At 45.8% G+C, this 26065-nt stretch overlaps 1 protein-coding gene across 1 annotated transcript in view; it reads right to left on the bottom strand.

The window, feature by feature from the left end:
* F13A1 (coagulation factor XIII A chain) overlaps positions 1-26065 on the bottom strand; it is a gene marked incomplete at its 5' end in the record, with an annotated part of 166037 nt that overhangs the window by 21067 nt on the left and 118905 nt on the right. Inside the window, 5 exons of the mRNA XM_080831468.1 lie at positions 129-289; positions 5489-5776; positions 13424-13577; positions 21855-21943; positions 23276-23379. Of these exons, the coding sequence (XP_080687594.1) occupies positions 129-289; positions 5489-5776; positions 13424-13577; positions 21855-21943; positions 23276-23379 (796 nt within the window). The remainder of the gene's footprint in view (positions 1-128; positions 290-5488; positions 5777-13423; positions 13578-21854; positions 21944-23275; positions 23380-26065) is intronic.

The raw sequence follows: 26065 nt of genomic DNA on the forward strand, positions 1-26065 counted from the left end.
CCCCCCCCCTTTTTTTTGTTGAGCAGGACACACACACACACACACACACACACACACACACACTAAAAATCCCTGACTGCCTAATCAACAACCTTGCTTTCTCCCTTGCCTGAGATGGTGAAACCGACCTTGATGACGAGCTGGGGGATGGTCAGCACGGTGGACTTCTGCTTGGCCAGAACGTCCTTGGACTCGTTGACACGCGCTGTGACGAAGAAATGCAGGTATGCTTGTTCCAGCAGCTGGCCCATGTACTCGCCCGCTCTGATCAGCACCTCCTCTTTCTTGACTGGCAGGAGGAGAAACAAACACACAGGGCATCAGGACCTGAGTGAGATCTGCTTGACTTTGCCCAAGTGCCCCACCCTCTTCCCCACCGGGATTCAAGGGAGCAAAAGGACCTCAGCATCCACCAGACGCACAGCCAAGGTGTGGGGTGAAGACTCAATCGAGGACGAAGTCTCCTGCTTCTTGGATACAAGAAGAATGTGCTAAAATTTAATATTCAAGAAAGCCTTACTAGAGAATGTGTCAATTTTTCCAAACGGTGCTTTTACTGTTGTAAAAACGCAAAGCCATGACAGGGCTGTTCAAGATCAAGGACAAAGGGGTTTTAACTGTGGCTATATAGACTTGACCAGGGACGATCCCGAGATGACAGATATGGAGCTGTGAAACCCAGGGACACCAGTCCATGCCCTGCCCCCTCGTGCAACAAGAAACCTCTCTCCCAGGCCATAGGCCACCCTTGAGCAGAACTGTCAGCTACCTGAACCCTCTCCTTACAGCTCTTCAGCTTTTCTTTCCAGCTTTTTCTGTACCACTCTTACATGATTTTTCCATTCAAGAGAATGAAGCCTATGAAATCAGTTTTTACCTGAGGCATCAAGCTCTTTCCCATCCCATTCCTATTTGCAATGTAGAGGACCTCTGTGCCAAATGCCCGTTTCCTGAAATCACTGACCTTAGCTTTTTGGTGTTGAGGACAGGCCAGGGAGACTGGCACTTGGAGGCCGGGGAGCGGTCCGGGCTCCCCTCCATTCACCATCTGGGCTGAGGGCGGGAATGCTATCTCGTGGCTCTGAGTATAACAGAGAGGTCTTGTTCGGCTGCCCTGCCCGCTTTCTCCATCACTCTCATTTCCCACTGCTTGGGATTCGAGAGAGCAAAGAGGCCAACCCAGGCGGTGGTGTAGCACCTGCTGCACCTGCTCAGAGTCAGGTGCTAGTGCGGCGTGGACTGCCGGCCCTGCAGGGCAATGCGTGGTGATGCCTCCATCCCTGTGTCCGGAACAGAGGCTCTGCAAATGCTCACAGGATGCAACATCTCCCCTACTGCTTCCCTGCCCCATGTCTGCCTTTGGCCGAAGATTCCTCCTCCCTGTGGACGTTATTAAAGGGAATGTCTCCCAGCGTCCATTGCTTTACGTGCAGGTGCAGGGTATAGTCAGTCCCCAGTAAGCAGTCCTGAAATGAGGACAGGATACTGTGTAGGGTGAGCTGGGGCACAGGGAAGGCCCCCTGACTTGCCGGCCCACAGGCGAGGGTGCATCAGCACGCTCATCAGCGGCCTCAAAGCCCCTTCACAGATGAACAGGCACTGTGACGTCTCTAGTCCCCAGTGAAGTAGAGTTTAGGAGGCTGGGATCCAGGCATTATTTTACAGGTTCGCAGCTGACTTTAATGTGCAGCTGGGGTGGGGAGACATTTATCCAATTTATCCATTTATCCATTTATCGAGAGGATCCCCACAGGATCAGCTCTGTAGAAGCCTTGGTTCATGTAGAAGGTATGGCCCTTCCCATCCAGGAGCTTGCTGCTCAGAGTGTGGCCTGCAGACTATCACCTGTGAGCTCGTAAGAAATGCAGGTTCTCTGACCCCCCACCCCCACCCCAGCCCCACCCCCAGCTCACTGAATTAGGATGTGCTTTTGAATAAGATACCCGTAAGATGCATATTCAACTTTGAGAAGCTCCCAGATTTAGGAGGACCTTGGCTTGAACTTGGCCCTTGAATTCTGCTTTTTTAATGACCCGTTCATATTGCCTTCTTTGGGTCTGATCCTGGAACCTACTTCCTCTTTGGCTCCCCTGGAAATTAATTGTCCAGACACATAAGACTCCATCCCTTGACTGGATACAACCTCAGAGGAGCACAAGGGGGCCTGTTTTTCATGCCCCCAGCTCTGGATGGATGGAGTGGCAAATGGCATGCTTTGAAGAACAAGTGTTTTGTCTCCAGCAATAATAATAATAATAATAATAATAATAGGCTTCCTCTGGTTTTTACTGGCAGAGGGGCTGTGTTCGACCACTGAGTTCCTCAAGGCTGGTGAGATACGCCAGACTTCTTTCTACCCACCTTAATGGAGGCTTTTGCTACCTTTATAATGTTGGCACCAGGACAACATTCTCTGGGGTAGAACATTCTCTAAATCATAGCACTAAGGAAACTGGGCTGTGCTTCCAAGCCCAAGAGAACAGTGCTCCTGAAATAGTATGTTATGTAAGTGCTATGTTTTGCCACTGCACAAGAAATTGTTCTAGATAAAGTTTATTAAACGTGGCAAGAGAAAGAAGAATAGGTTTTCATTCTATGAGTGGTGAAGCTGGGCTCCTGCCAATATCACTTACTGTGTCTGGGGAAAGCCGAGGGAGACACAGACAGGAGCTGCCTCATCTCTTTTTCCAAAAAGCAAAGAAAACTAAATATAGCCAAGTGGAAATGATAGCACCTTTGAAGGTACTGGAAGGTTTAAGTTATTCAAATCTTCCAAGCTGATTCTAGCCCACACATTCTCTTTAATCATCAATCTGGAAAGTATGCCTCCCATTCTACTTGGAAAACTTTCTTTGCAATCGAGCCTCCTAGGAGTGTAGTCTGACCTGCTTGATCAAGGTCTAGAATCAGGTGGCTTTTTGCAACACCTTGCGATTTATTTTATTTTATGATTATTATTTTTTTTCCAATTTATTTTAGATTGCATTTTGCAACCTATTGCATTCAGTTAAGTCCACCTGGTCACTGTCCCTAGATCAGTGACCGAGAGGGTTAATGTATCATGCCATTCCAGCCCACTAACTCACAGAAGCTCATTTTCTTATTGGATTAGGGAGAAAAGGGGAAGGGGATGGAGAGATGGGACTCTCGTGAGGTGGTACAGGATGGTGCATAGTGAAACCTGAGTTAGATCATGCCCCATTTTGGCTCAAAATCCTCTAGCGGCTCCTCCGCTCACTTGGAATCAAAGCCTAAGTCCTTACAAGGCCCCACAGTTCTTGATGTGGTCTAAACCATCCACTCTCCCTTGCCACCTTTGCTCCCAACTCTGGTTTCCTTGCTACACCTTGAACACATCAAACAGGCCTCAGGGCCTTTGCATTTACAGTTTCTTCTGGCTGCAAAGCTTGCTCCTTTCCTTCTGCCAGGTTTCTGTTAAATGTCATCCCATTAGAGAGGTTTTCCCTGATCATTCCACCCCTGCCAACATTCCTTCCTTCCCTCACCCTGTTTTATATTTCTTATTATGTGCATTACTTTACTATATGGGACTTTGTTTATTGCCCAGCCCCACCTCTTAAGACCACAAACCCATGAGGGTTGGCACTTCTGCTGTGTTCATGGCTATGTCTCCAGCACCAAACAGCATCTAGACATTAAGCAGCAAATAAAGGTTAGGGGAATGGATCTACAATCCCGTGATGTGGGTGGTATTGTTCCTATGCACAGAAGAGCTCAGATTAGTTAAGTAACTTGCCTTGGGACACACAGCCTGTAGGTGACATAATCACACCTAAAATCTCCATTTGTCTAATTCCAAGTCTCAGTTTCTCTAAACTCCACCCTTTGAGTCCTTTATACCGACTACTCTTGTCTTTAAGTATTCCCCTTCCTACCTTGAGGGATAGGAAAAGTGCTAGATCTCTTAGTACCCCCCCACTCGGCCCAAAATGTACCATGATGATTTCCTAATTGTTAGTCACGTGAGGGTAGCTCTGGAAATTTGTTCCCCTACGGTTGGGTAGGTTTCTTGGAATTAGGATTCTTAGGAATGTTCCCCATTTTTCTGGGAATATCTTTCTAAAACCCTCACAAGGGTACTGATTGTGGCTTGGGACAGCCCCTGAAGCCAGAAAGCCTAAACAACTGGGATGCGTGAGTCAGGCAGTCCCCGTGGGCCATATTAGTCTTGCTTGTCTTCACGTTGTAAAACTCGTTATTTGTACACCTTTAAAATTTTTTTCTTTTTCTTTGCCACATGTCAGGCCAGCAGAAATCGAGTGCTCTGAAGGGTTCAGGTCCTGAACCCTTGGCCTGGAGACTGGTTTCTCCTGGTTAGCTCATTTTACCAGTTGTGCGGCCGACCTCTGTGCCCCCTAAATACTTGTACCCCAAGAACTGAGAAGCTGAAGTCTGTCGAGCCTAAGCTTGCTTAAAATATCCCGAAGTTTTACACTGAAGGAGAGGCTTTGCAAGGGCACGTGTTTGAGGGAGGCTGGGCAGGGTCAAGGATGAGAAAGAGACCCCATGAGAGGTGGCAGAGAGAACAAAGCCCTTCAGAGGCTCCTGGACAGCACGCCCCGAGTCTCTAGTCTCTTCTCCCAACGGTGGGCTCTCCCCTGTCCTGATATACCAGCAGATGAGTTTTCAGAAATGGCCTATATATGCAGAGCTCGGCTCTTTTACCTTCTCGATGGTAAAGTAAAACACATCATTCCTGCTGGGGCAGTCCCCCAAAATGTTACGTGATTGTGGGATAGAGATACCAGTGGGCGGGGCAGGGGAATGGCTTTCTGACACAGGAAAACATCGCAAACTTTCCTGGGCACTAAAAGCCCCTTGGGATTTTGTTACGATGTAAATCCCGGGTCAACATATCTGGGGTGGGGGCTGACAGTCTGCATTTCTAACCTGCCCCCCCCCACCCCCACTCTAGTCCTGGCAGGGATTCTGATGTTTCAGGTCCTTGGCCCACACTTGGAGTCGCAAGAAGTTACATTTAATTTTCATGACTCGGGGCGGGGGGGGGGGGGCTCCAGGCTTTGAAAGTTTCAGTGTTCACGTCTACGCATGAGAGGGGAAGCTGGAATCTGAGGCCCTCTGGCAGAAAGGGGTTCTCCTCTGGGGTTCATATTCCCGAGCTCCGAGGTAGAACTTCAACTTTGACAGGAAGTTATTATTATTATTTTTTAAGATTCATTTATTTATTAGAGAGAGAGAGGGAGAAAGAGGGAGAGAGTGGGGGAATGGGCAGAGGGAGAGAGAGAGAGAGAATCCTCAAGCAGACTCCTGCTGAGTGCAGAGCCAGAAGGAGGACTTGATCCCACCACCCTGAGATCATGATCTGAGCCTAAACCAAGAGTCAGACGCTTCACCGAATGAGCCACCCAGGCGCCCTGACAGGAAGTTATGAATGAGTGGCAGCACCAAGCCAGACAGGGAGGCAGAGAACAAGTTCCCAGGAGAAGAGCCCCTCTCGTTAACTTACGAGACAAGGGCTCCAGCGTCACTTCGAACGTCTCCTTCTTGAATTCCGTCTTGGAGACCCCCGTGTAGAAGACAATGTTGCCCGAGAGATAGGCCGAGAGGGTGTAACGGCTGGGGCTGTTGTTCTGGAAGGTGATGGTGAGCTTGAAGTCTCTTCCCAGCACAGCATTTTCTACTTCAAAATTCATGGTCACATCAGACCTGGGTTTGAGGATGCCGTCCGTGTTGATGGGCTTTTTAGCCCCATACATCAGGGCAGTTTCCAGGGCCAGCCTCTCTTCTTCTTGGCCTAGGAGAGACTCAGAGATCATGACAGGGGAAAAGAAATGCAATCCATCCAAGAGAAATTATGAAACACTCTGCGCTCTGGGCACTGTGTGCTCTGCTCATCCGTTGGCCTCTGTAAGCCACCGACTGTGCTTCGAGACAGGTGTTATCGTTATTCCGGGGCTACCAATTCTCCAAAATCAGGTTTCTGGGGAACTATGACCTGCCTGGGCTGCCGAGTGGCATCTCCAGGGCTTATCTGAAAGGGGGGTGCTGAGGGGTTGCTCTGGGGGCTGTTTCTCCAGGGCTGCTACTTTGGGGTTCTGCAGGCAGAGTTGGCCCAGTCGCACTCTTCCCAAATGGTAGCACCAGTTTGCTTCCCTCCGCAAATCCCAGCTAGAATTCGGGGCTCTCCAAGCAAAGATTTTGGCCATAGTTGCATCTTGCCATTCCACATTGTGCTCTACGAGTTTTCTCCTATTCACAGATCTTTCTGATAAGACCTGTCTTCTTCATTGTCTCTCTTTCCACGTGGGCCTGTCCCACTTGCTACTACTGACCTGACCCCTGGGCAGCTGCCGTCCTGCCCCTCTACTTCTTCCCCTGGTGCCATTCCCCCCTGACAGAGTGCAGAGATCCCCCATTTTTTTGCATATAGTGCACAGCGCCATACAGTCAGATCTGGCAAGTCGTTAACAAGCCTTCCCTGCCAAAGGGCTCTAAAGTCAAGTTCCCTTAGGGAGCACTGGGTTATCTAGTGCCTCCAGATAGATGTTCACTGTCTTGATTCCAGCCTATCAGACGTTCTGAGCCTGAGCCCTACAGTGAGGAATCTTAGTTAACATAAGACTTCCCAAACTCATCTGATGCAAAACACATTTTTTTTTTTTTTGAGGAACACCTATTGGCATCTGGGGTACACTGAAGTTCTAACACATTTGGAGATGTGTGTGCTTTTTTTAGGAAAATGTCTTCTGTGGGGTATCCAGGGTGATGGTAGAGGAGATGAAGGTAGGGACAGAAGGAGAAGGGGTGAGCTCTGGAAGAAACAAACAGTAGCTTCGGGCAGGTGTGGAAGCAAGAAATACAGGTACAAGTCAGACCTCAGAGCTCGCTCCTCCTGGCTCCGAGCTAGGCTGATGTTCCTTACAGAGCTCTGGACAAAATGCTCACTTGAGGGGACAGAGAGAGTCTCTGTTCTCCTTACCACCCAAATACCTTTGGGTACATCTTAGTGCATTGTGGAAGACACAGAGGCAAATTCTTTGACTTGTAAAAACTAGTCATGGGAATGGCTAGCAAAAAAAGAATCACCTGGAAATAAAAGTGCAAGCTTTTAAATTCATTAATTTTAAGACAATGCGTTCTACTTAGCAATGAACTGCAGGGTAGATGAAGAAGTCAATTAACAGCAACAACTATCGCTGAGAGCTAACTCTGTGACAGGTATTGTGGTGAGGTGTGTACTGGGCATTGTCTCCTTTAATCCTCAGAGAACTCTACAAGGAAGAGGCTATTATTACTATCCATGTCCCTGTTTGTAAAAAAAAAAAAAAAAGGTGGGGGGTTGCTACCTACATCAGAAGGCTTTTAGGAGGTCTGGAGGCATGCATAAGAACTGGTACTTTGCAAAGACAGTAGGTCTTGCAAACAAACGTGAATGTGTGTGTGTGTGTTAATTTCTCTGATGGTCAGGATTGCAAGAATGTGCCAGGAGCAATTGGTCTAGGACAACCATTGGCTAGAGCACATGTTTACAGATCAATAGGAGGGAGACATTGTCTCCCTGTAAAGGGAAGGAGGGGCTATGACAAGGAAAGCTCAGTGAAATATTTTAGCAGAAAGCACCTGGCCAACAGCTCCTCGGGAGAGTTTTATTGATGATCGCTTTGGATGGGCACCAGATATGCATTTAGACAAAATGCAGGAGGGGAACACCAGCACCGGGGAGCTACCTGGCAGAGAGGTGCCATCCCGGGGGAGAGAGGCCGAGCTGGCCCAGATGAGGGGAAGGGGCAGTGGAAGGCTTGTGGCGAGCCACGAGAGACTTTCTATGGCATCACAGACAGAGGAGCCTCTGGTCTCCTCCAGGGATCAGCTTCCCGTGAGCAGGAGCCGCCCGCCCGTTTTTCCAGGAAGCACAGGCCCAGATAGGAGGCAGGAATGTCAGGGTTTCCCCAGAGCTCTATAGAATTCCCGTCTCTCTGCAGCTGTGCTTTACGCTCTGACATCTTACATAATTCAAGGCCATGAATTTAGTGCTGTGGGAGAATGATCTAAAGCAAGACTGTATTTTCTGAGATTCCTCTATGGCCTCCAGGAGCAAGGTCAAAAGCATCTTTCCGTTAACCGGGATGTAATGAAAGTGCCCCTCTATGTTTGGTAAGCTTCTCACTGCTCAGATTTTTAACTCAAAGGTCACCTTCTCAGAGAGCACCCCCTTCCATCACCCTGTGTAATGTGTCCCTGTAAGGACCTATTTTATGTTTATATTTTGTCAAGAGGCTTTCATTGAGGTTAAACAAAACCTTGTTGTTTAGCCCTTGAACTGTCCTTGCTCCCCTTCCCCCAGGGGATTCACTTAAAGGCAGGTCCGGGAAACCAGCTCCGGGTAACAATGCCCAGATACAAAGGTGGGTCAGGCCAGGTGGAGACATCCGATCAGTAGGGGGTTTGCATACTGTCTCCCTAGCTACCAAGGAGTATGGGCCCCCGCCCTTTGGGAACCCTTTTGGCCCCAATCCTAATCAAGGTGTAATAGGCTGATTCAAATGTCTACTAGGGTAAATTATAATTCAATTGGTCACCTAGCATCACTGTGGAGTTTCCTGTGTGTGTTACAATCTTATTGGTCACCTGTGCGTGGCCAGGCCCAACCGCATGGCCTTTACCCTTAAAAGCTAGACTGTGAAACAGAGAAGGGTTGCCCTCTCTTGTAAGAGGTGCGGCCCCGAACGTTCGGTTAGATTCTTGATGCTTGGCGCGAAATAAAGCTTTGCTTGACCTTCGCTTTGTATCAGTCTCGCTCCTTTAATCACGGACCCGTTATTGGGGCATAACAGTCCCCAAGCCCAGTCCTCCCATCTCTTACGAACACATTACCTGGTTTTTGTCCTTTTCCCAGCACTTGACACTGCATAACATTATTTTCCTCACTAGAACCTATCTCCCTGTTCCCAGGACCTACGACCCAGCCTGGCACAGAGGCTTTGAAGGATCAAGGTTTGGAAAAGCACTTGCTTTCATCCAGAGACAGAACTTTCATCTTTATAATGGATACGAAATAGTCCAGTTTTGGGGTATGTGATGTGCATTTAAATTCACCTGTGGAAGTGTCACCCGTGTTAGCATTCATTTGGCTGTTTGGTGCTGCTTGAGCCACTGTGATGTCCAGGCACTGTGTTAGGCTCAGATGAGAAGCACAAGCCTTCCCCCCCTTGTCTCAGGGACATGTGCAGAGGGATCGCTATCTGTGTCCATCACAGATGCCGGGTCAGATGTTTGCATGTGGGGCAGGCAACAGGGGGAGAGACTCAAGAGCCCCTGGGGGCAGGGAAGACTTCTTGGAGAGGTGTTTCTCTCGGCAGTGAGAGCAAAGGCATGAAGAAAATGGCAGCCTGGCTCTCAGGAGGACTGTGAGTGAGCAGCTCTCCGGGCTGCTGCTTGGGGAGCCTGTGGGTGTGGTCAGGAGGAGGAGCTGGACGGTCCCAAAAGGCAAACAGCAGAAGCTTGGTGAGCTCTGACTGAAGGGCCCTGCAAGGCAACAGAGGAGATCAAGGGCTCTTAAGCAGTATCCTAACAGGCTCAAATTTGTATTTTAAATATGTCACTTTGGCAGCAATGCACAGGTTAGACAGAGGGAAAGAGAGGATGTGGCGGGAAAGTAGCCTTGGGAAGTAACCCAAGGTAGCCAGGAGAAAAATACTCATACACTGACTAATAGTAGGAGTATTGTAGTAAGAAGAGAATTACTAGCAGGAGCAGAGAGTAACTTTTTTTTTTTTTTTAAAGATTGTATTTATTTATTTCACAGACAGAGATCACATGTCAGACAGAGATTACAAGTAGGCAGAGAGGCAGGCAGAGAGAGAGGGGGAAGCAGGCTCCCTGCCAAGCAGAGAGCCCGATGCGGGGCTCGATCCCAGGACCCTGGGATCATGACCTGAGCCGAAGGCAGAGGCTTTAACCCACTGAGCCACCCAGGCGCCCCCAGAAAGTAACTTTATCGGACACTTATTCTGTATCAGGCACTATGCTAAGGGCTTTCCACACCTGATACCACTGAATTCTGAGTGTCCATAGTATAGAGAGACAGGAGAGGAGATGAATTTGAACTATTTCAAAGGGGACATTTTGAGGGTTTGCTGCTTGACTGATTCTTGAGTTGCTAAACTTGGGGGGACTGTGGTTCTCTTCACCGGAGTCTGGAGTAGGGGAAAGAGATCCAGGCAAGGGAGGGAATGAGAGAAGGTGACATTCTAGAAGGGTCGGTTTCGGGTTTTTACAGGAGACTTAGGGGAATGTGAAGCTGAACAGAGAAGCTGGGCCAGAGACACCAACGGTGTGTGTGGGGGGGTGAAGAGTAGATATGTGAAGAAAGAACGAGGCGTGTTCGGTGGGGAATATATTGCTGAAAAAAGAGTTGCCTATTTTTTTTTTTTTTAACACAGGTGACACCGGATCCTGCTTAATGCAAATGAGAATGAGCTAATAGGGAAGGAGACTTGGAAATACAAGTGACAGAGGGAATGATTGATGGGACAAAGAGGAAATGGGATCCAGACACCATCATAAAAGAAGACAGATGGCCGCAGAAGTTTTAAGAATTCTGGTTTTCAAAATTTTATAGTTTCCTTATCTTACATATTAGAAAAAAAAGTATAAAATTAATATTAAGCTTTAGTTCATCCACGTGAAAAATGATCTTTTCACAATTTAGTTAATTAAAATAGTTAATCCCTGAATCTGGTAATAATTTCTTCTCTATGTTTTTATTCATCTCCACATTTTAGTGGCCACATTCAGCATTTATGGTTAGAGAAATTATATGAGACATTCAATAATGAGCATCGGAGTGACAAATGTGTGACCATGGATGCCGGCAGCCTTTCCTAGGGGCCCGTGGCAACGTCTATAATCGCTCAGTTGGTCCCACCAGATTCAGGCATGGTCTCTGAATCCTTCTGTAAAATAGCTCCCCACTTGGTCATTCCTAAGGTCAGAATATAAAAGGTAGCTGCCATTCTTGATTAAGAGGCTAATTAATCTCCTGGGATCAAACTCCAGCCCAGGATCCAGGTGGGGTGTCTCATAACTATCTATGCAGATTGAGGGGTTCTTTTGCTTGGACCAGACCCCCATACTGTCCACCACCCTGAGCCTTGCCTTCTTGCCAAACTCTGGAAGCCTGAACCTCAGCTATCTTCCTTATCTGGAGTGGGCACATGTTACTTCTTTTAATCTGGTGTCCAGCCCTGGTCTAGCTCCAACTCCTCTTCTGTTGGACTGGACTTTGGTCCTTTCTCTTTTGACATCTGACCCTGATTTGGCCTTCACTGTCACCTCCACAGATGACAGCTGATGACAATGGTGCTCTGCTGTGTGGTTTAGAAGAGTCAGCTGGTTGTCTGGATGGCTCCCTGTAGGGCCATGGCTTTTTCTCTACACTGTTCAAGACTTTTTCCACATCAGTTTATCCACAATCCCTGATGGACTGCCTTTTCCTGGAGAAGTCTCCCCTCGTAGTGTTTCACCTGGCCAGTTCCTGTCTCTCCTTCTGTCTCATCACTAATGTCCTTCAGGATCCCAAGTCTAATTTGGAAACTCCCTTCTCTGTGCCCTGTTCTGGGCACCTGCTGCACAGCATGGTGAGGGGTTGGTTCCTGATCATCTCTCCAGCTAGACGGGAAAACAGGTCTGTGTGTCTCATCCCTACACAACAGTGCTGGAATATGGTGGGTGGTTAAGAGCAAATTGTTGAATGGATGAATGAACAGATTACGGAATGTTGCAGCTAGTTTCTTTTTCTCTCTTTTTTTAAGATTTTATTTATTTATTTTTTTTTTGTCAGAGAGGGATAGAGCGTGCACAAGCAGGGGGAGTAGCAGGCAGAGAGAAACAGGCTCCGCACGAGCAGGAAGCCCAGTGCGAAACTCGATCCCAGGACCCTGGGATCATGACCTGAGTGGAAGTTAGTGCTTCACCGACTGAGCCACCCAGGTGTCCCTCTTTCTCTTTTTCTATGGACTTTTATTTTTCCTTTTCAAACCTTTTTGCCCATAACTCTATAATAAGAGGGCATTACTTGTTTGCTTTATTGTACTTAGGGGTTTTTAAACTCTCATTTCAGGAAAAAGCCAAAAAGAAAAAAAAAAAAAACACCCCACATTTGTATCTATGTTGTGCAATGGATGATAACCACTAAAAGAAAAGAATGAACCATTTCAGAAATACAGCAAAAATTCACTAGTTCAGGTGGCAAAAATCCTGAATATCTAATACAATGCATGAGAATTCTCAACTCAGCAAACTTTCTCTTTATAGTGCAAATTGCTTTTTTAAATAAGAGCAGAGAGACTATCTAAAATATTTAAAACAAATTCTGCCCTCCTTAGCACTTCAGGAATACTGATGAATATTTAGGTATATGCTAATTATTTGTCATTTCTCTCCATTCACTAAAATAAATGCCACTCCTAGGAACCTCCGCTGGTGAATCATTTGTAAAATATACTCCACATTCCCCATCAAGAAACCCAAACTCCTCCAACTCCTGTCCACTACTGACCTTGGGCAGCTTTGTCTCTAGCCACTGGCGCTCTGAGCTTGATGTTTTTAGAACCCTAAACACACCGACTAACTCACACCTCCCAGATGTTTTTGGTGTTCCCAGTGCCTGGAAGCCCCCATCTAGATTTCTTTAACTGTGGCCTGTGATTTCTCTCATCCTGCTCTGCTTTTTCTGAATCTTCTGGCTGGACTGAATGTCTTTCTTTTTTGCTCCCCAAACCCTCCCCATGATGATCCTATCACTTTTCCGGGAACAGAAACTGAATCCTGCTCACCATGGGGATCCCTGGCACCAAATGTAATTCCAGACATTAGAGTAGGTGCCTGGTACTGACTGAAATGGCTTCACAGCGCCCTTGGAAGCTCCCAATAAACATCATTAACATTAACATTATTTTATGATTGAAATGGGACTTTGACCTAATGGACCTGAATTAGTGAGATCACACTTCCTGTTGATATTGTATTATCTATCTCAAGGGACTTCCATGATAATTCAATGGAACAATGCATGTGAAAATAGTTTGTTAAGTACTAAACAGCTGTGAACAGTTGTTTAAATTTCTATTATTGAACTAAAACCACATTAGTTGTACAGTGTTTTCTATTATTGGAAGTTAAGATTCTTCCATGTTTTTGTGGGCAAGAACTAGATTGTGTTAAAAAAGACATGACTTTAAACCAGATCGTCTTCTCAAGCGATGCAAAGGGGAATTCTGCTCAGAGCAAATCAAGAAAACTACAAGGAGAAACTGTGGGTGTGAGGTGTCTCCCTCATGAAAGTTTAGGGTATTTTCTCCAGAACACATTTCATAGTGACAGTGAGTAAGTATTAAACAAACTTGGGCAAAGAAATCTTCATTCAGGGGCAGTAAGTTACCTTCTTGGAACTTGTAGGTATCAGTAATATCCTTTATGCCATCTCCTCCAACTTCTTTGGTCACAATCAATTTCCCAATGTGAGTGGTATCAACAGTTTCAACCACATGAGTGCCATCTTTCTTGGCTGTAATGTAAATGAGATCACTGTTGACCTAAAAACAGGAGAAGAGAGCGTTAGCTACCCTCTGAAGTCCTTGTCATCAAAATCTCTCCGTGGTGTAGCCGTCCGGGATCCCTAGAGCAGACATGTTCTTCTCTTCAACAACACTGGATTTGCAGGGCTGAATTTGTTTTAAAATGAACCTGAAGGACAAGCTAGCTTATTTTAGTCATCAGGCATTATAAATGAAGAGTATTTGGATATTGATTGTTTAAACATCAATCATTTCTTTCTCCCCTTTTTCTTGCTTGTGGATTATACCTCTTCAGAAAGGAGCTCAAACCATCACACCCGTTACTCCCTTTCCCAGACTGCTCTTAATCTGGCTGTGGCTTTGTGACCTCCTCCTGGGAAGAAGAGGAAGTCTGCTGCGTGGCTTCTTGGAAGGATTCTTCTCTGTTATAAAAAGAGAGGGTTTGCCATTCCCTTCCTGCTTTTCAGTGTTTTCACATGAAGTGAGGTGATGCTTGGACCTTCTGTAGCCACCCTGGGACAGTGAAGAGAAACACTGCCAACAATACAAAGATGGCCATGTGGAGAGGTAAGAGGCACGTGAGGACTTAACAATGTTGTACAATAAGTACCTGGGGTGGGGGGATGCTGAAGATACCACGAGAGCACCTGGGGCGGTGGGGTGGGGTGGGGTGGGGCAGGGTGGGAGGGTGGCGAGGTAGTAACAGCCAAGTTGAAATCTGGAAGATGCATGGGAGTCAGCGAACTAAAGGAGCTCATGTTACTTGTTCTTACCAACCAACCCACAGAAGCTCACAAAAGAACGCAAGGAAATTGTTGGAGGTCATGGCCATGCGTATTTCCTTCATTGTGGGGAAGATGTCACAGGTGTATGCATATGTCCAAACTCATCAAGATGTATCTATTAAATATGTACAATAGTTTACATTAATCATACCCTGTTAAAGCTAAAAGGAATAAAGAAAAAAAAAATGGAAAGAGGAAGGTGGTGACAGGCAGAGGGACTGCCCCAGCCACCGTTCTGAGAGGGTGGATCAGGACCACGCTGGATTAGCTGCAAGAACCTTGGGTTCTGGTCTTGAATGTGTACTTTTGGAAAACTACCTTATCCTCTCTGAACGTCAGTCCTGTTTCTATAAAATGAAAATGGTTATACTTGTTCTGCCAATCTCATAGTGACGCGTTAGCGAGACAGCACCAAGCGAGCTAGGATCTATGTGAGCATGACTCGTAAACTTTAAAACTGAGTGAGAATGTAATGGTTTTTATTAGGTAAGGGGGAACTTGATGATAAAACCCTAACTTTCAAAGTTGAGGTTACAAAGAGCAACTTTTCTCTACTTTCTCACAAAATGTTCTGAATTTACATGGACTCTGACCTCTACTGAGGTGAAAGCAAGTAGCCGACATTTACTGAACAGCCACAAGGTTTCAAGGACACTTACAAATTATTTAATCTAAACCTCACAGCAATAACCACCTGTGAGGTATGTATTCTTATCCCTGTTTTAGAGATGAGTGTGCCAAGTGGGTTAAGAAGGGTCAGCAAAGTGTTGGTGGTCCCATAGCTGGGAGCTGCTAGAGAAGGAAACCCTGGGCTAGCCCATAGCCTGTTCCCTGACCTTCAGCCTGGGCTGGCCCATTCCCTGACCTTCACCGTGCATTGCCTCTCCCATACAACCCGGCTGCACCACGAGGACTGCCATGAGGTGGGGAGATGGTTTCATGCTTGGGGTACAAGTGGTCCCATGCATGCGGCTCAGATATCTGAGGGGTCATAAATGGTGACCTCATTCCTCAGCAGAATAATCCTGGCTTTGTGGCACTAGCCATAGGATGTGCAAGACCAAAATATGAATTTAGGAATCAGGACAGGCCATGATAGGGCAGACATCAGGGATATTTGTCATTTTGAGGGGAAAAAAAAAAAAAAGTAAAGCTTCCTGAGGATTTTGGCTTTCCCTCTGGAGAAGGCCATGGGGGCACAAACAGCCTCCTCATTCACTTGCAAATTATAGCAACCATGCTGATAAATACCCTCTTAATAAGCACCCTTACCACAGTTGACAGTTTTCCAGGGAGACGAGGCTAACTATGAAAGTGGCTAAATCATTGTCTTCCCTTGAACATAGAGCTTAGGAAATTTACGTGGGCTAAAATCTCAGGCCAGCCCAGCAGCACTGTCCCTTGTGGAGAGAAGCTAGCAGAACCCATATATGAAACGGCTCTTGCATATGTATGTCATGGGGGTGTGGAGAGAAAGTATTCTTTCCGATCACCATTAGCAAACTTTCTTTTCAGTTTCAGCTGCCAGGGCAATGGTCCGCCAACCCGGCTGCGTATGAGCCACTGAGGGCTTAAAAGAGTAATGGTGCTAGGCCCCCAGCCAAAGCCAACTGCATGTCGACGGCAGACCGTAAGTGCGAGTGATGCTGGAAAGAATATTGGATCTATATTGGATTTATACTCTGTGACTTTGGGCAAGACACAATGTCTCTCAGCTTGGGTTTAATAACGCCGTTCTTGCAAGGTGGAAAGCTGTATCAGTACTGCTGGAGAAAGCCCTATGTTGAAGGCTAACTTCTTTTGAATGAAAAGGAGTCTTAATGATGGCCCTCTAGTCCTACCCCTATGCTTGAAGGGACTGTGGCATGCCGAACCTGCGCATCCCAGCATGGAATCCGGTGCTGGTTTCAGTCCACCACACCTTTGTCTCTTTGTCAGACACAGGAACTAACCCTCTGCTCAGGTACTTACTGAGCTCCAGAGTCCCAGCAAAGGTGGACTGGGGTTGCAAGCTGAGGGTCCCCTCTCTACAGAGTTCAGCGTGTACCCCTGGAATGTAAGCTTATGTCCACTGCTGGCAGAAGTGATGCCCGTGACCGCTAAGGATGAAAACTCTTTTTACAGGATGCAGCAAGATTTGTTTTGCTCCTTTGTTCCCAAGTAGAGATAGCTACAAAAATAGGCTGTGGAGAGAAAGTGGTGCTCCTCTGAGAGTGCATGGAGGCAGTGGGTCCATGAACCTGGGCCATGAACCTTCTGGCACAATTGCCATCCTTCTACTCTGTGCTTGCCATTCCTTCAGCCTGTAGATGCTGGCTATGAGGCCAGACCCCTGTGTATGTTCCCTGCTGCTTTGTCCCTGTGCCTCGTCTCCCACCAGGATTGCCAGCTCTGAGGACACCATTGGGATCCGATCCTAATCTCTGAGATTCTGTTCTTAGCAGGGTCCTCTGCATCTGCTTTTGTTTGCTTGCTTGCTTCATTCAGCCATCCATCCATCATTCATTCATTCAACAAGTACTTATCCATGACTACTTTGTGCCAGAACTTGCTTTCAGTGATGACAATACGTTCACAGAGCTTATGTTCTAGAAGGGAGAGAAATAATAACACTAAGGCAGGGTAGAAAGATAAAAGCAACGGGTCAGGAAGTGAGATTTTAGGTGGGGGTGGGATAGGGTGAGTCAAGGCCTCTTTGAGGAGGTGACCTGGGCAGAGACTTGGATGCAAGGAGGGGTCAGGTGTACAAAGTGTGGTGGAGGGTAGGAGAGAGCTTTTCCAGAAAAAGGAACAGAATATATAAGGGCTCAAAAAGAAGAGTATTTCTACATGTTGCCAGAAGGGTAAGGTCAGTATGACTGGACAGAAATGAGCAAGGGATGAGAAGGAAAGAAAGCCAGGGGCCAGATCTCATAGAATCTTGTAAAGACCTGTGATCAATGTTATTGTAAGGGTGGTGGAAATCCACTAGAAGGTTGGGGGCAAGGGAGTAATGTGTTTTATTTACATTTTTAAAGGAAAATTCTGGCTAGTTTGTGGAGAATAGATAGGAAAAGTGTCAGAGAAGAGAGGGAGGTGGGCTAGGAATCCAGTTCATAGAGCTCACTGTTGTACAAAGTTCAAAGGAGAGTAATCAGCATCACAGACCTGGATGGATGCATGGTATTTTTAGAAGGCATTTCTTTTTTTTAAATTAACATATAATGTATTATTTATTTCAGGGGTACAGGTCTGTGATTCATCAGTCTCATCATAGCATATATGCTCCCCAAAGTCCATCATCCAACCACCCCATCCCTCCCACCCCCTCCTCTCCAGCAACCCTCAGTTTGTTTCCTGAGATTTAGAGTCTCTTATGGTTTGTCTTCCTTCCTGGTTTCGTCTTGTTTCATTTTTCCTTCCTTACCCTATGATCCTCTACCTTGTTTCTCAAATTCCTCATATCAGTGAGATCATATGATAATTCTCCTTCTCTGATTGACTTATTCTGCTTAGCATAATACCCTTTAGTTCCATCCACATTGTTGCAAATGGCAATATTTGGGGGTGTTTTGATGGCTGCATAGTATTCCATTATATACATATAACCCAGATCTTCTTTATCCATTCATCTGTTGATAGACATCTAGGTTCTTTCCGTAGTTTGACTATTGTGGACATTGCTGCTATGAACACTGGGGTGCATGTGCCCCTTCAGATCACTACATTTGTATCTTTGGTGTAAATACCCAGGAGTGCAATTTCTGGGTCATAGGGCAGCTCTATTTTCAACTTTTTGAGGAACCTCCATGCTGTTTTCCAGAGTGGCTGCACCAGCTTGCGTTCCCACCAACAGTGTAGGAGGTATATACCCTTAGAAGGTATTTCTGGCAAGATGCATGAAGAAGATTAAGAAGAGAAGCCAACCTGATTCTAAAATTATATACATTATTTGAATAAATGGATGAACTATTTTAGATCAGGATAGGAGCCCCCCAAAGGGGCTAACCCTGAATTGAGAAGGAAGCATCTGTACCATTGGTATCCACGGTGCATCTGGCCCAGAAGCTATGTAGCTTCTAAACGATGGAGCAATTACTGTGGCCCTGGGGGACCAGGCATCCTTGCTGCAGAAATTAGCTCAGGAACAGGGAGGGAAGGAGGAGTGGGCATGTGCTCGAGTGTGCATGCGTGTGCAGGTTTGGGGTGGGCTGGTATGAAGGGGAGGACAGAGCCAGTGAGAGGAAGCTAAGATGGAAGTGAACACGGGAACTCACGAGATGACTCCACAGCTTAGCACTGTTCCGCTCTCTCCTCTCCCCCTTTAGAAGCCAAAGGCCACCATTAGTTGGGGAAAGAAAAGGCAGATGGGCTTCCAGAGTGGAGGTCCTCTCCATGGCACTGAGGGCATGAGAAAGGAGGAGTTCGAGAAATAAGCTTCAAGCCCTGGAAGGAATCTAAAAATGTGAAGAATGCATTTCTAAAAGAGAGGAGGAGAGGAAATGGGGCAGAGATAGGATGCTTCCCATGTACCTGCCTCTTTTTTTAATTTTTAATTTTTTAATATGAGTCTAGTGGATACACAATGTTACATAAGTTTCAGGTGTACAACATAGTGATTCAACTTCTCTATGCTGTGCTCACGGCAAGTGTAGCTACCATCTGTCACCACACAACACTATTACAACATCATTGACTATATTCCCTATGCTGTGCCTTTCATCCCCGTGGCTTATTCTATAACGGGAAGCCTGTATCCTCTGCTCCCCTTCACTTCTTATTTTGGATTTTGCTTTCACTAAAGGAGACCACGGCTCTGAGATGATCAAAAAACGTCAGTGAACATGATGTTTAATCCAGCCCGGAAGTGAGTAAGGAATGACCAGTGAGAGGCAAGAAAAGGCACACTGGGCTGCCTGCCTGGGGTGTGACAGGCAGGCTTACGCAGCCAGAGGATGGGGCGGGGAAGGGAGGGCGCCATCTGAACCTGAGTCATGGACACTCTCATTAAAGTTAAATACGACGCCCCCCATGTGGTCCTACTTTGGGCACCCTTGAGAAAATTTTCCTCATACACTTTCAACAGCTTGAGCATCTCTTATAAATGGCTCAGCCCCGGGGCTCAGCCCGTACCAAAGCAGCAAATCGTACTCTCTGTCAGACAAGCCTGCAGTGGCTGAGAGAGGAGTAATTATAATCTGCGAATCCTGATGACATGCACAACACCCCGATCTATATTTAATAATAGCAAAAAGCGTTTGCATTAACAGCTATTAGGCAATTCGCTCTTGGAAGGAGGTTGCTCCCTCTTTCTCTGCAGCAACAAAGCATAATAAAAATATAAGAAACGTGGCTCTGTGAATTTTAGAGTGATTTCCCATTAAGAGGTTCTCCCAGCATCATAAACTCTCAGCTGGCAGCTGGGGAGGTTGGATAAATCTCCAAATCCCGAAGTGAAATCGAGGGGGATGAAATTCGAAATACGGTCTGCCTGTTTTCCTCAGGCTTCTAGCAACTGTAATGGAAGTCTCTATGTAAGAAATACTGTCCCTTCTGTGTATTCAAATTCCTGATCTTGCTGTCTGGATATTTGCGGTGATTTTACTTCCTAAACATTTCCGGATGCTCCCTCCTCCTTCCCGCCTCTTTCCATTTGGGGAGCTCAGGCCCCGCCCTCTCGGGTGGGTGTGAGGCAAGCACAGGCTTCCCCCTGACCTCCCCCCTGGGGCCACCCCTTTCAAGTCCCAGCTCCACTGGGCTCAAGTTCCGTCTGCCCACATCTTCTATACCCCGGATATGCCACCTTCCCTGAGCCTGCACAACTTGTCATTTCCCTCACACACCATTCAGAGGCTCAGACTGTCCCCTCTGCCTCAGATTCTTGCCTTCCTCCGGCTTCTTTCTTACCCACTTGGACTGAGTAACTCCAAACTCTCCCTCAAGACACAGCTGAGGCACTAATCCCTCCAAGGAGCCTCCCTGTCCCTCTCTCCATGTGCTCCCACATTGCTTCTGTCCATCTGCTGTGGCTCTCACACAGGTGTCCTTATCGTCCGTCCTCATGTCAGCCTCCCTCCCTGGATGGTGTCTTATAACCTTTACTGTCCCACTCAGTTCCTGACCCGGGTTCCTCAATTAACAAATCTGTATGTATTAAATGCAGATCATTCATCACCTACACGGCTCATCTGACAATTAGCTCCATAGAGCCTCATGTACTACTGTTATTTAACCTTTAGTGTGCTATGTATTGCCACCTCCCACCAAGAATCTAATTTCTTTTTTTTTTTTTTAAGATTTATTTATATATATATGAGAGCAAGAGCACCAGGGGGAGGAGCAGAGGCAGAGAGAATCTCAAGCAGATTCCCATTGAACACAGAGCCTGTCCAGGGGCTCCATCACCCAAAACCAAGAGTCAGAGGTTTAATGGACCGGGCCACCCAGGCGGCTTAAGAATCTAGTTTCATAAGAGCATGGGATTCTGAGTTCCCTACAGGACAGTGCCCACCACATATTTATAATAGGGATTTATCCATCCCAGTGTAGTAGTAGAGTGTGGTGGTTACTGACATGAGTTTCATTCAGTCCCTGCCTGGCTTTAGATCTTAGCATGACTGTTTATTAGTTCAATGAGCGTGGACAGGTTATTAACCACTCTGCCTCAATTTTCCTTTCTGTAAAATTAGAAGAATCATAATACCAATTTTGAAGGGTGGCTGAGAGTCTCAAATGGTAGACATAGTGATTACATAGTAACTATTCTGTATACAACAGACATTACTTCAGTGTGTTTATTGGTGAAATTGTACTCTGGGTAAAACCTGCCTCTTAGCCTCTCACATATTTCTCTGCTCTTCACTGCCTGCCCTCAGCCTTCCAGCCTCCCAGCCTTCTCCTTTACCAATACCCTTTATATTTAATTTGATTTTTAGAGATCTCCTTGATGTATTCTCTGCCTCATCTACTCCCCATCAACCCATGAAGTATGCTGCCTTCTAGCTGTCATTCCCTCCCTTCCCAATTTCAGCAGCTCTGCTTTCCCTCCCCAGTGATGGATGGCCTGGAGTGGCAGGAACTGGCCTGCAGTTCCCAGTAAGACACTGGTTGGGGTGTGTCTGGATTTTGTTTTTATGTGAACTGCTATGTTAGTGTCGGAGTAAACCAGTATGCTCTGAATTTCAATTCATGGACTGTCTCCACCAATTTTTAGTTGAGGGATTCATTTAGTCACTTAATTTCTCAGGAACAGTTGGTATCTATTTCATGGGTGCGAAGAACTCAACTAAGGTTAGTAGCACAATTGCTTTTCAAGGAGAAAATCTCAAAACATCAAGGAGAGAAAAATGTTAAGTAAGAATTACATTTAGAATTAAGAGCCTGGAGGTTGGAATGATGTTTAGCCGACTTTGTAGACATGAAATCCATGACACGGACTTGGGAAATTTAGAAGTCACAACCTGATGTCTTATTTTTCAAGTGTTAAGAGGTTGGGGAAGAAAGTGGCGCTTCTCTCCAGCTTTCTACTTACCTCCGCGAAAACAAAGGGTGCATCAAACTGGAAGCAAATATGGCCATGCTTAATGGCTTGAACAGAGGCCGGGCCACACCGATACATCCCTGCATCACACAAAGGAAGGGAAACGTGAGTTTGTCATCTCTAGTTCTGTCCAGATACAGATATAGGCTCTGTAGAGGCAAGTGTTCCCAACTTCATCATTGATATAGCCCCAATGCTTCCCATGGCCAGAGACGGCCAATGACCCATGTGTGTCATCAAGAGGGCTTCTTGGGAAATGCCTCCTCAAACCAAAATACAGGGCACCACGATGTCTGTGTCTGATCTCCCACCCGGAACACATACTTCAGACGCTTGTGCTGAGGTTGAGCTGTTTGCTTACAGAGGACTGATCCATTTCCCACGGGTCTCTGGAATGCTGGAGACAGTAATGTGTCCCCAGTAGTTGTGTTATTGTTTGCTTTGATTTTTGTGTTTTGTTTTTGGACATTATGGATGGATGTCAAGTGTTAAATTGGGGAATCTGGACATCGTCAATGCCCAACATGCATTCAGGAAGTCAGTAGGCACATGATTACTTTTATAAAGTTCTTTACATTTTAACCAGCTATCTTTGGTTAATAAGAGATTAACTGCCATTAGTCATCTCTGACGTCTCCTCATGATACATAATTGAGAACAGAGAAAGTGTTGAACATTCTCCCTCAAAATCCAGCATAAATAAAGCATGAGTCTCTTATGAATAAGTTATGAATGTCTATGGATATATGCGTATATATACACACACATCAATATCTCATATCAACACCTGAGGAAGTAAACATAATGTCCCCAGGCCACTGATTTTTACCATCCTATTAAAGAGAAATGGAGGCCTGTGATGTGATTTTATAAAAATCTGGGGGAGGTCATAGCTGCCACTCATTGCTTAGCATAGACTGCAAGTTAGATGATAAATACCCACGTACTTAGGTTTTGGAAGAAATCACACAACATAAAAAGAAATCAGGTTCTGGAAAAACAACTAGATCTGTAACTATTTTTTGAGTTCTTTATTTTCTCTACTGCCTTATAGCTTATCACTGTGCATCACAGAGGGCCGAGGTATATTTTAGAGCCTAGTAAAAGTGCCTACACGGACATTTTTCTCTTGTCTTCAAAATTGCTTATCAAAGCAAGAGTAGATGAATTATATATGTTAAGTTTTATGCGCTTTTTTTTTTTTTTTACCAGTTACAGAATAATCAGGAGAAAGCCGACCATTGAGATGAAATTAAACTGATTGACAGGCTGTTAATACTGTACATGGGCCCAGGAAGCACGCTTTTGATGTTGGTTCCCAGTGGGAGTGTTGCCCACACATCAAATGCAACCCTAAGAACAAAAGAAAGATTGCCGTGAAACAAGTTCCCTGAGGGAGGATGCAATTTTACCATCGCTGTTTTCTTGTGGGGTGCTGTCCACGGCTTGCCACCCTCCAAATCCAACAGGAAGATCAGGTCTTGTCATCCAGGCTTCATTCCAGCAGTGGTAGTTCCTGAGAAAACACCACCCCAAGAAGATTAAACTTCCCGTTCCAGTCAACGCCCCAAGAAATCAAAAGGTGTCCAGAATTCCTGTGAGTACACTACCTACAAGTTGCTGGAATGGAAAAAAACCTAAATTGAAGACTCGCCAGAGATATCCTGGACTTGAGTTTGTTGGAGAGATGCATTCCCATTGGCACCATTGGGGGGCATCAGGTGGCTGGACTTCTCTTTCCTGCTAATATCAGTTTCAAGGCCACCCAGTGCATGAAACAGTTTTGGTCTTAACCATCCTCTGCTGCCTAATGAAACAGAGCGTACTATGTGCTAAAAGGGTAGAAAAGAAAAGTTAATATTATGTGCTAAAAGGATAAAAAAGAAAAGTTACTTGAAACTGAAATACATATATCTTTGCATTTCTTTTGTATTTATGTTTATATTTATGCATATTCGATTTATAAGAAGCAGATCTCTTGTAACAATTAAGCAATAAAATTCTTGTGTTTATGGGCTTAGGCTGTTGCCATAGAAACTATAATGTTAACTCCTGACTATAATTGTCTCTAATTTGGGCAAATTTCCATTTGGTGTCCAAGAAGAAAAGGGTGTCAGGGTGAGTGTCTCTTTACCCTTTATTAAAGGTAGGCAACCCACAAGCCAAAACTTTACAGAACTTTGCATATGACCCTTGAGGCAAGAGCATGGAATAAAATGTCATCCTGAATTGTATTATGATGTCCTTGGAAAGACCTGAAATTATATGACAGTACAGAAACCAATGAGAGCACATTAAGCCGTCTGCGTTATAGAAAATATTCATCTAGTAATAACGATTTAACGGTGGGGAGAAGTAGTTACAGCAGTTTTTGTCTATAGCATGGATGAATTTCAGTTCCAACTACCATTCATCCTTTACTTAAGTGTCCTTCAATGTCAGGAATTTGTACATGTTCCCATCTCTGAGTTTGGCTCCTCTTTGATTGGCTCAATTTGGAGGTATTAATTTCACTGTGTACCCTTTATGTACCAGGCTAGGTGCTGGGGATGTGGGACTGACCGACACGTGGGTTCTTGCCCACAGAGATCTTCGTGATCTAGGAGGAATGATGAAAAGGTAAGCCAATCGTTACAACATTTCATAGCTTTGTTGTGAGGCGTAAGCAAGATAATGGGTGTAAAGCACTTAGAATAAGACCCGGCAGGATGCGTGGGTGGCTCAGTTGGTTAAGTGGTTGCCTTCGGCTCAGGTCATGATCCCAGCGTCCTGGGATCGAGTCCCACAACGGGCTCCTTGCTCGGTGGGGAGCCTGCTTCTCCCTCTGCCTCTGCCTACCACTCTGTCTGCCTGTACTTGCTCGCTCTTTCTCTAACAAATAAATAAATTAAAAAAAATTAAAAAAAAAAAAGAATAGGAACTGGCATGTGATAACTGCTCAAAAATAGTTAAGTCTCAGACTTTTAAAAAATAATTCATAGACGTGATGCACTGGAAATTCATTCAAGGTAGAGCGGGGTCTCCGTGGGGGAAATCTTTAGAGTATGAAGAAAAGTTTCACAGAAAAAGTGATATTTGAGCTGAGTCCTGGGGAATGTGGGAGTTTGGAAAGTCAACAAGAGAAGCAAGAACAAAATTGTAGAGGCATGAAATAGCCCACATGGTGTGTTTGGGGGACGGCACGCTGTTTGTTCATCCTGGTGTGAGGGCAGCATGCTTGCATATTTGTGTGCGTGAGGGAGAGGGGTGGCTGGTAAGGGTGGGCAGGGAATCACAAAACTGATAAAACTACACAGCACTTACAGTGTGCCAGGCACTGTTCTAAAACTTTTATGTATATTAGCACATCTGACTTTCTGGTACCCTATTAGAAAGATATGACTAGGGGCGGCTGGGTGGCTCAGTGGGTTAAAGCCTCTGCCTAGGCTTAGGTCATGATCCCAGGGTCCTGGGATCGAGCCCCGCATCGGGCTCTCAGCTCAGCAGGGAGCCTGCTTCCTCCTCTCTCTCTCTCTGCCTGCCTCTCTGCCTACTTGTGATCTCTGTCAAATAAATAAATAAAATTAAAAAAAATTAACCTTAAAAAAAAAAGAAAAGAAAGATATTACTATTATTATCTCTAGTTTGCAGGGGAAGCCCAGAGAGGTTAAGAATCTTGCCTGAGGTCACAGAGTTGGTTAGTGACAGAGCTCCAGGACTCAAGCTCTTAAACAATGAACTGTGCTAGAAGGGAGGATGAAACTGTGAAATCCTTTTATCCCAGATCAATTGATTAGACTCTATTCTTAGGCAAGTTAGATTTGCAAATCTGGCTTTGTGGAAGATGGGTGGGGAGGCAGGATGGGCCTTGGAGCTGAGTTGACCTCCCTTCGGGTGGGGACGGCTGGGAGCCATCAGCGGGTACAGGTATGTGGAGATGAGAGAGCTGGATGAGTGGAGGAAGACTTTCATGTTTCCAGGGAATATGATGGTTTCATTGACCAAGACTGAATGAAGGAGGAAGGAAGGACAGTTTGGGTTGGGTCGTGTGTGTGTTGGATGGCTGACAAGTTCAATTTTGGATGTGATGAACTTGAGAGCCAGTGAGAAACCCAGGAGACAAAACCCTAGAGACATTTTTATATATCTGTGAGACACTCAGGGTTGAACCAGTTGCTGGTGTCTTCACTGATGGTGGAGGAGATTGGGGGGCAGAGCTAAAG

This window comes from Martes martes, assembly GCF_963455335.1.
Source record: "Martes martes genome assembly, contig: scaffold_52, whole genome shotgun sequence".
In the NCBI taxonomy this organism is placed as follows: Eukaryota; Metazoa; Chordata; class Mammalia; order Carnivora; family Mustelidae; genus Martes; species Martes martes.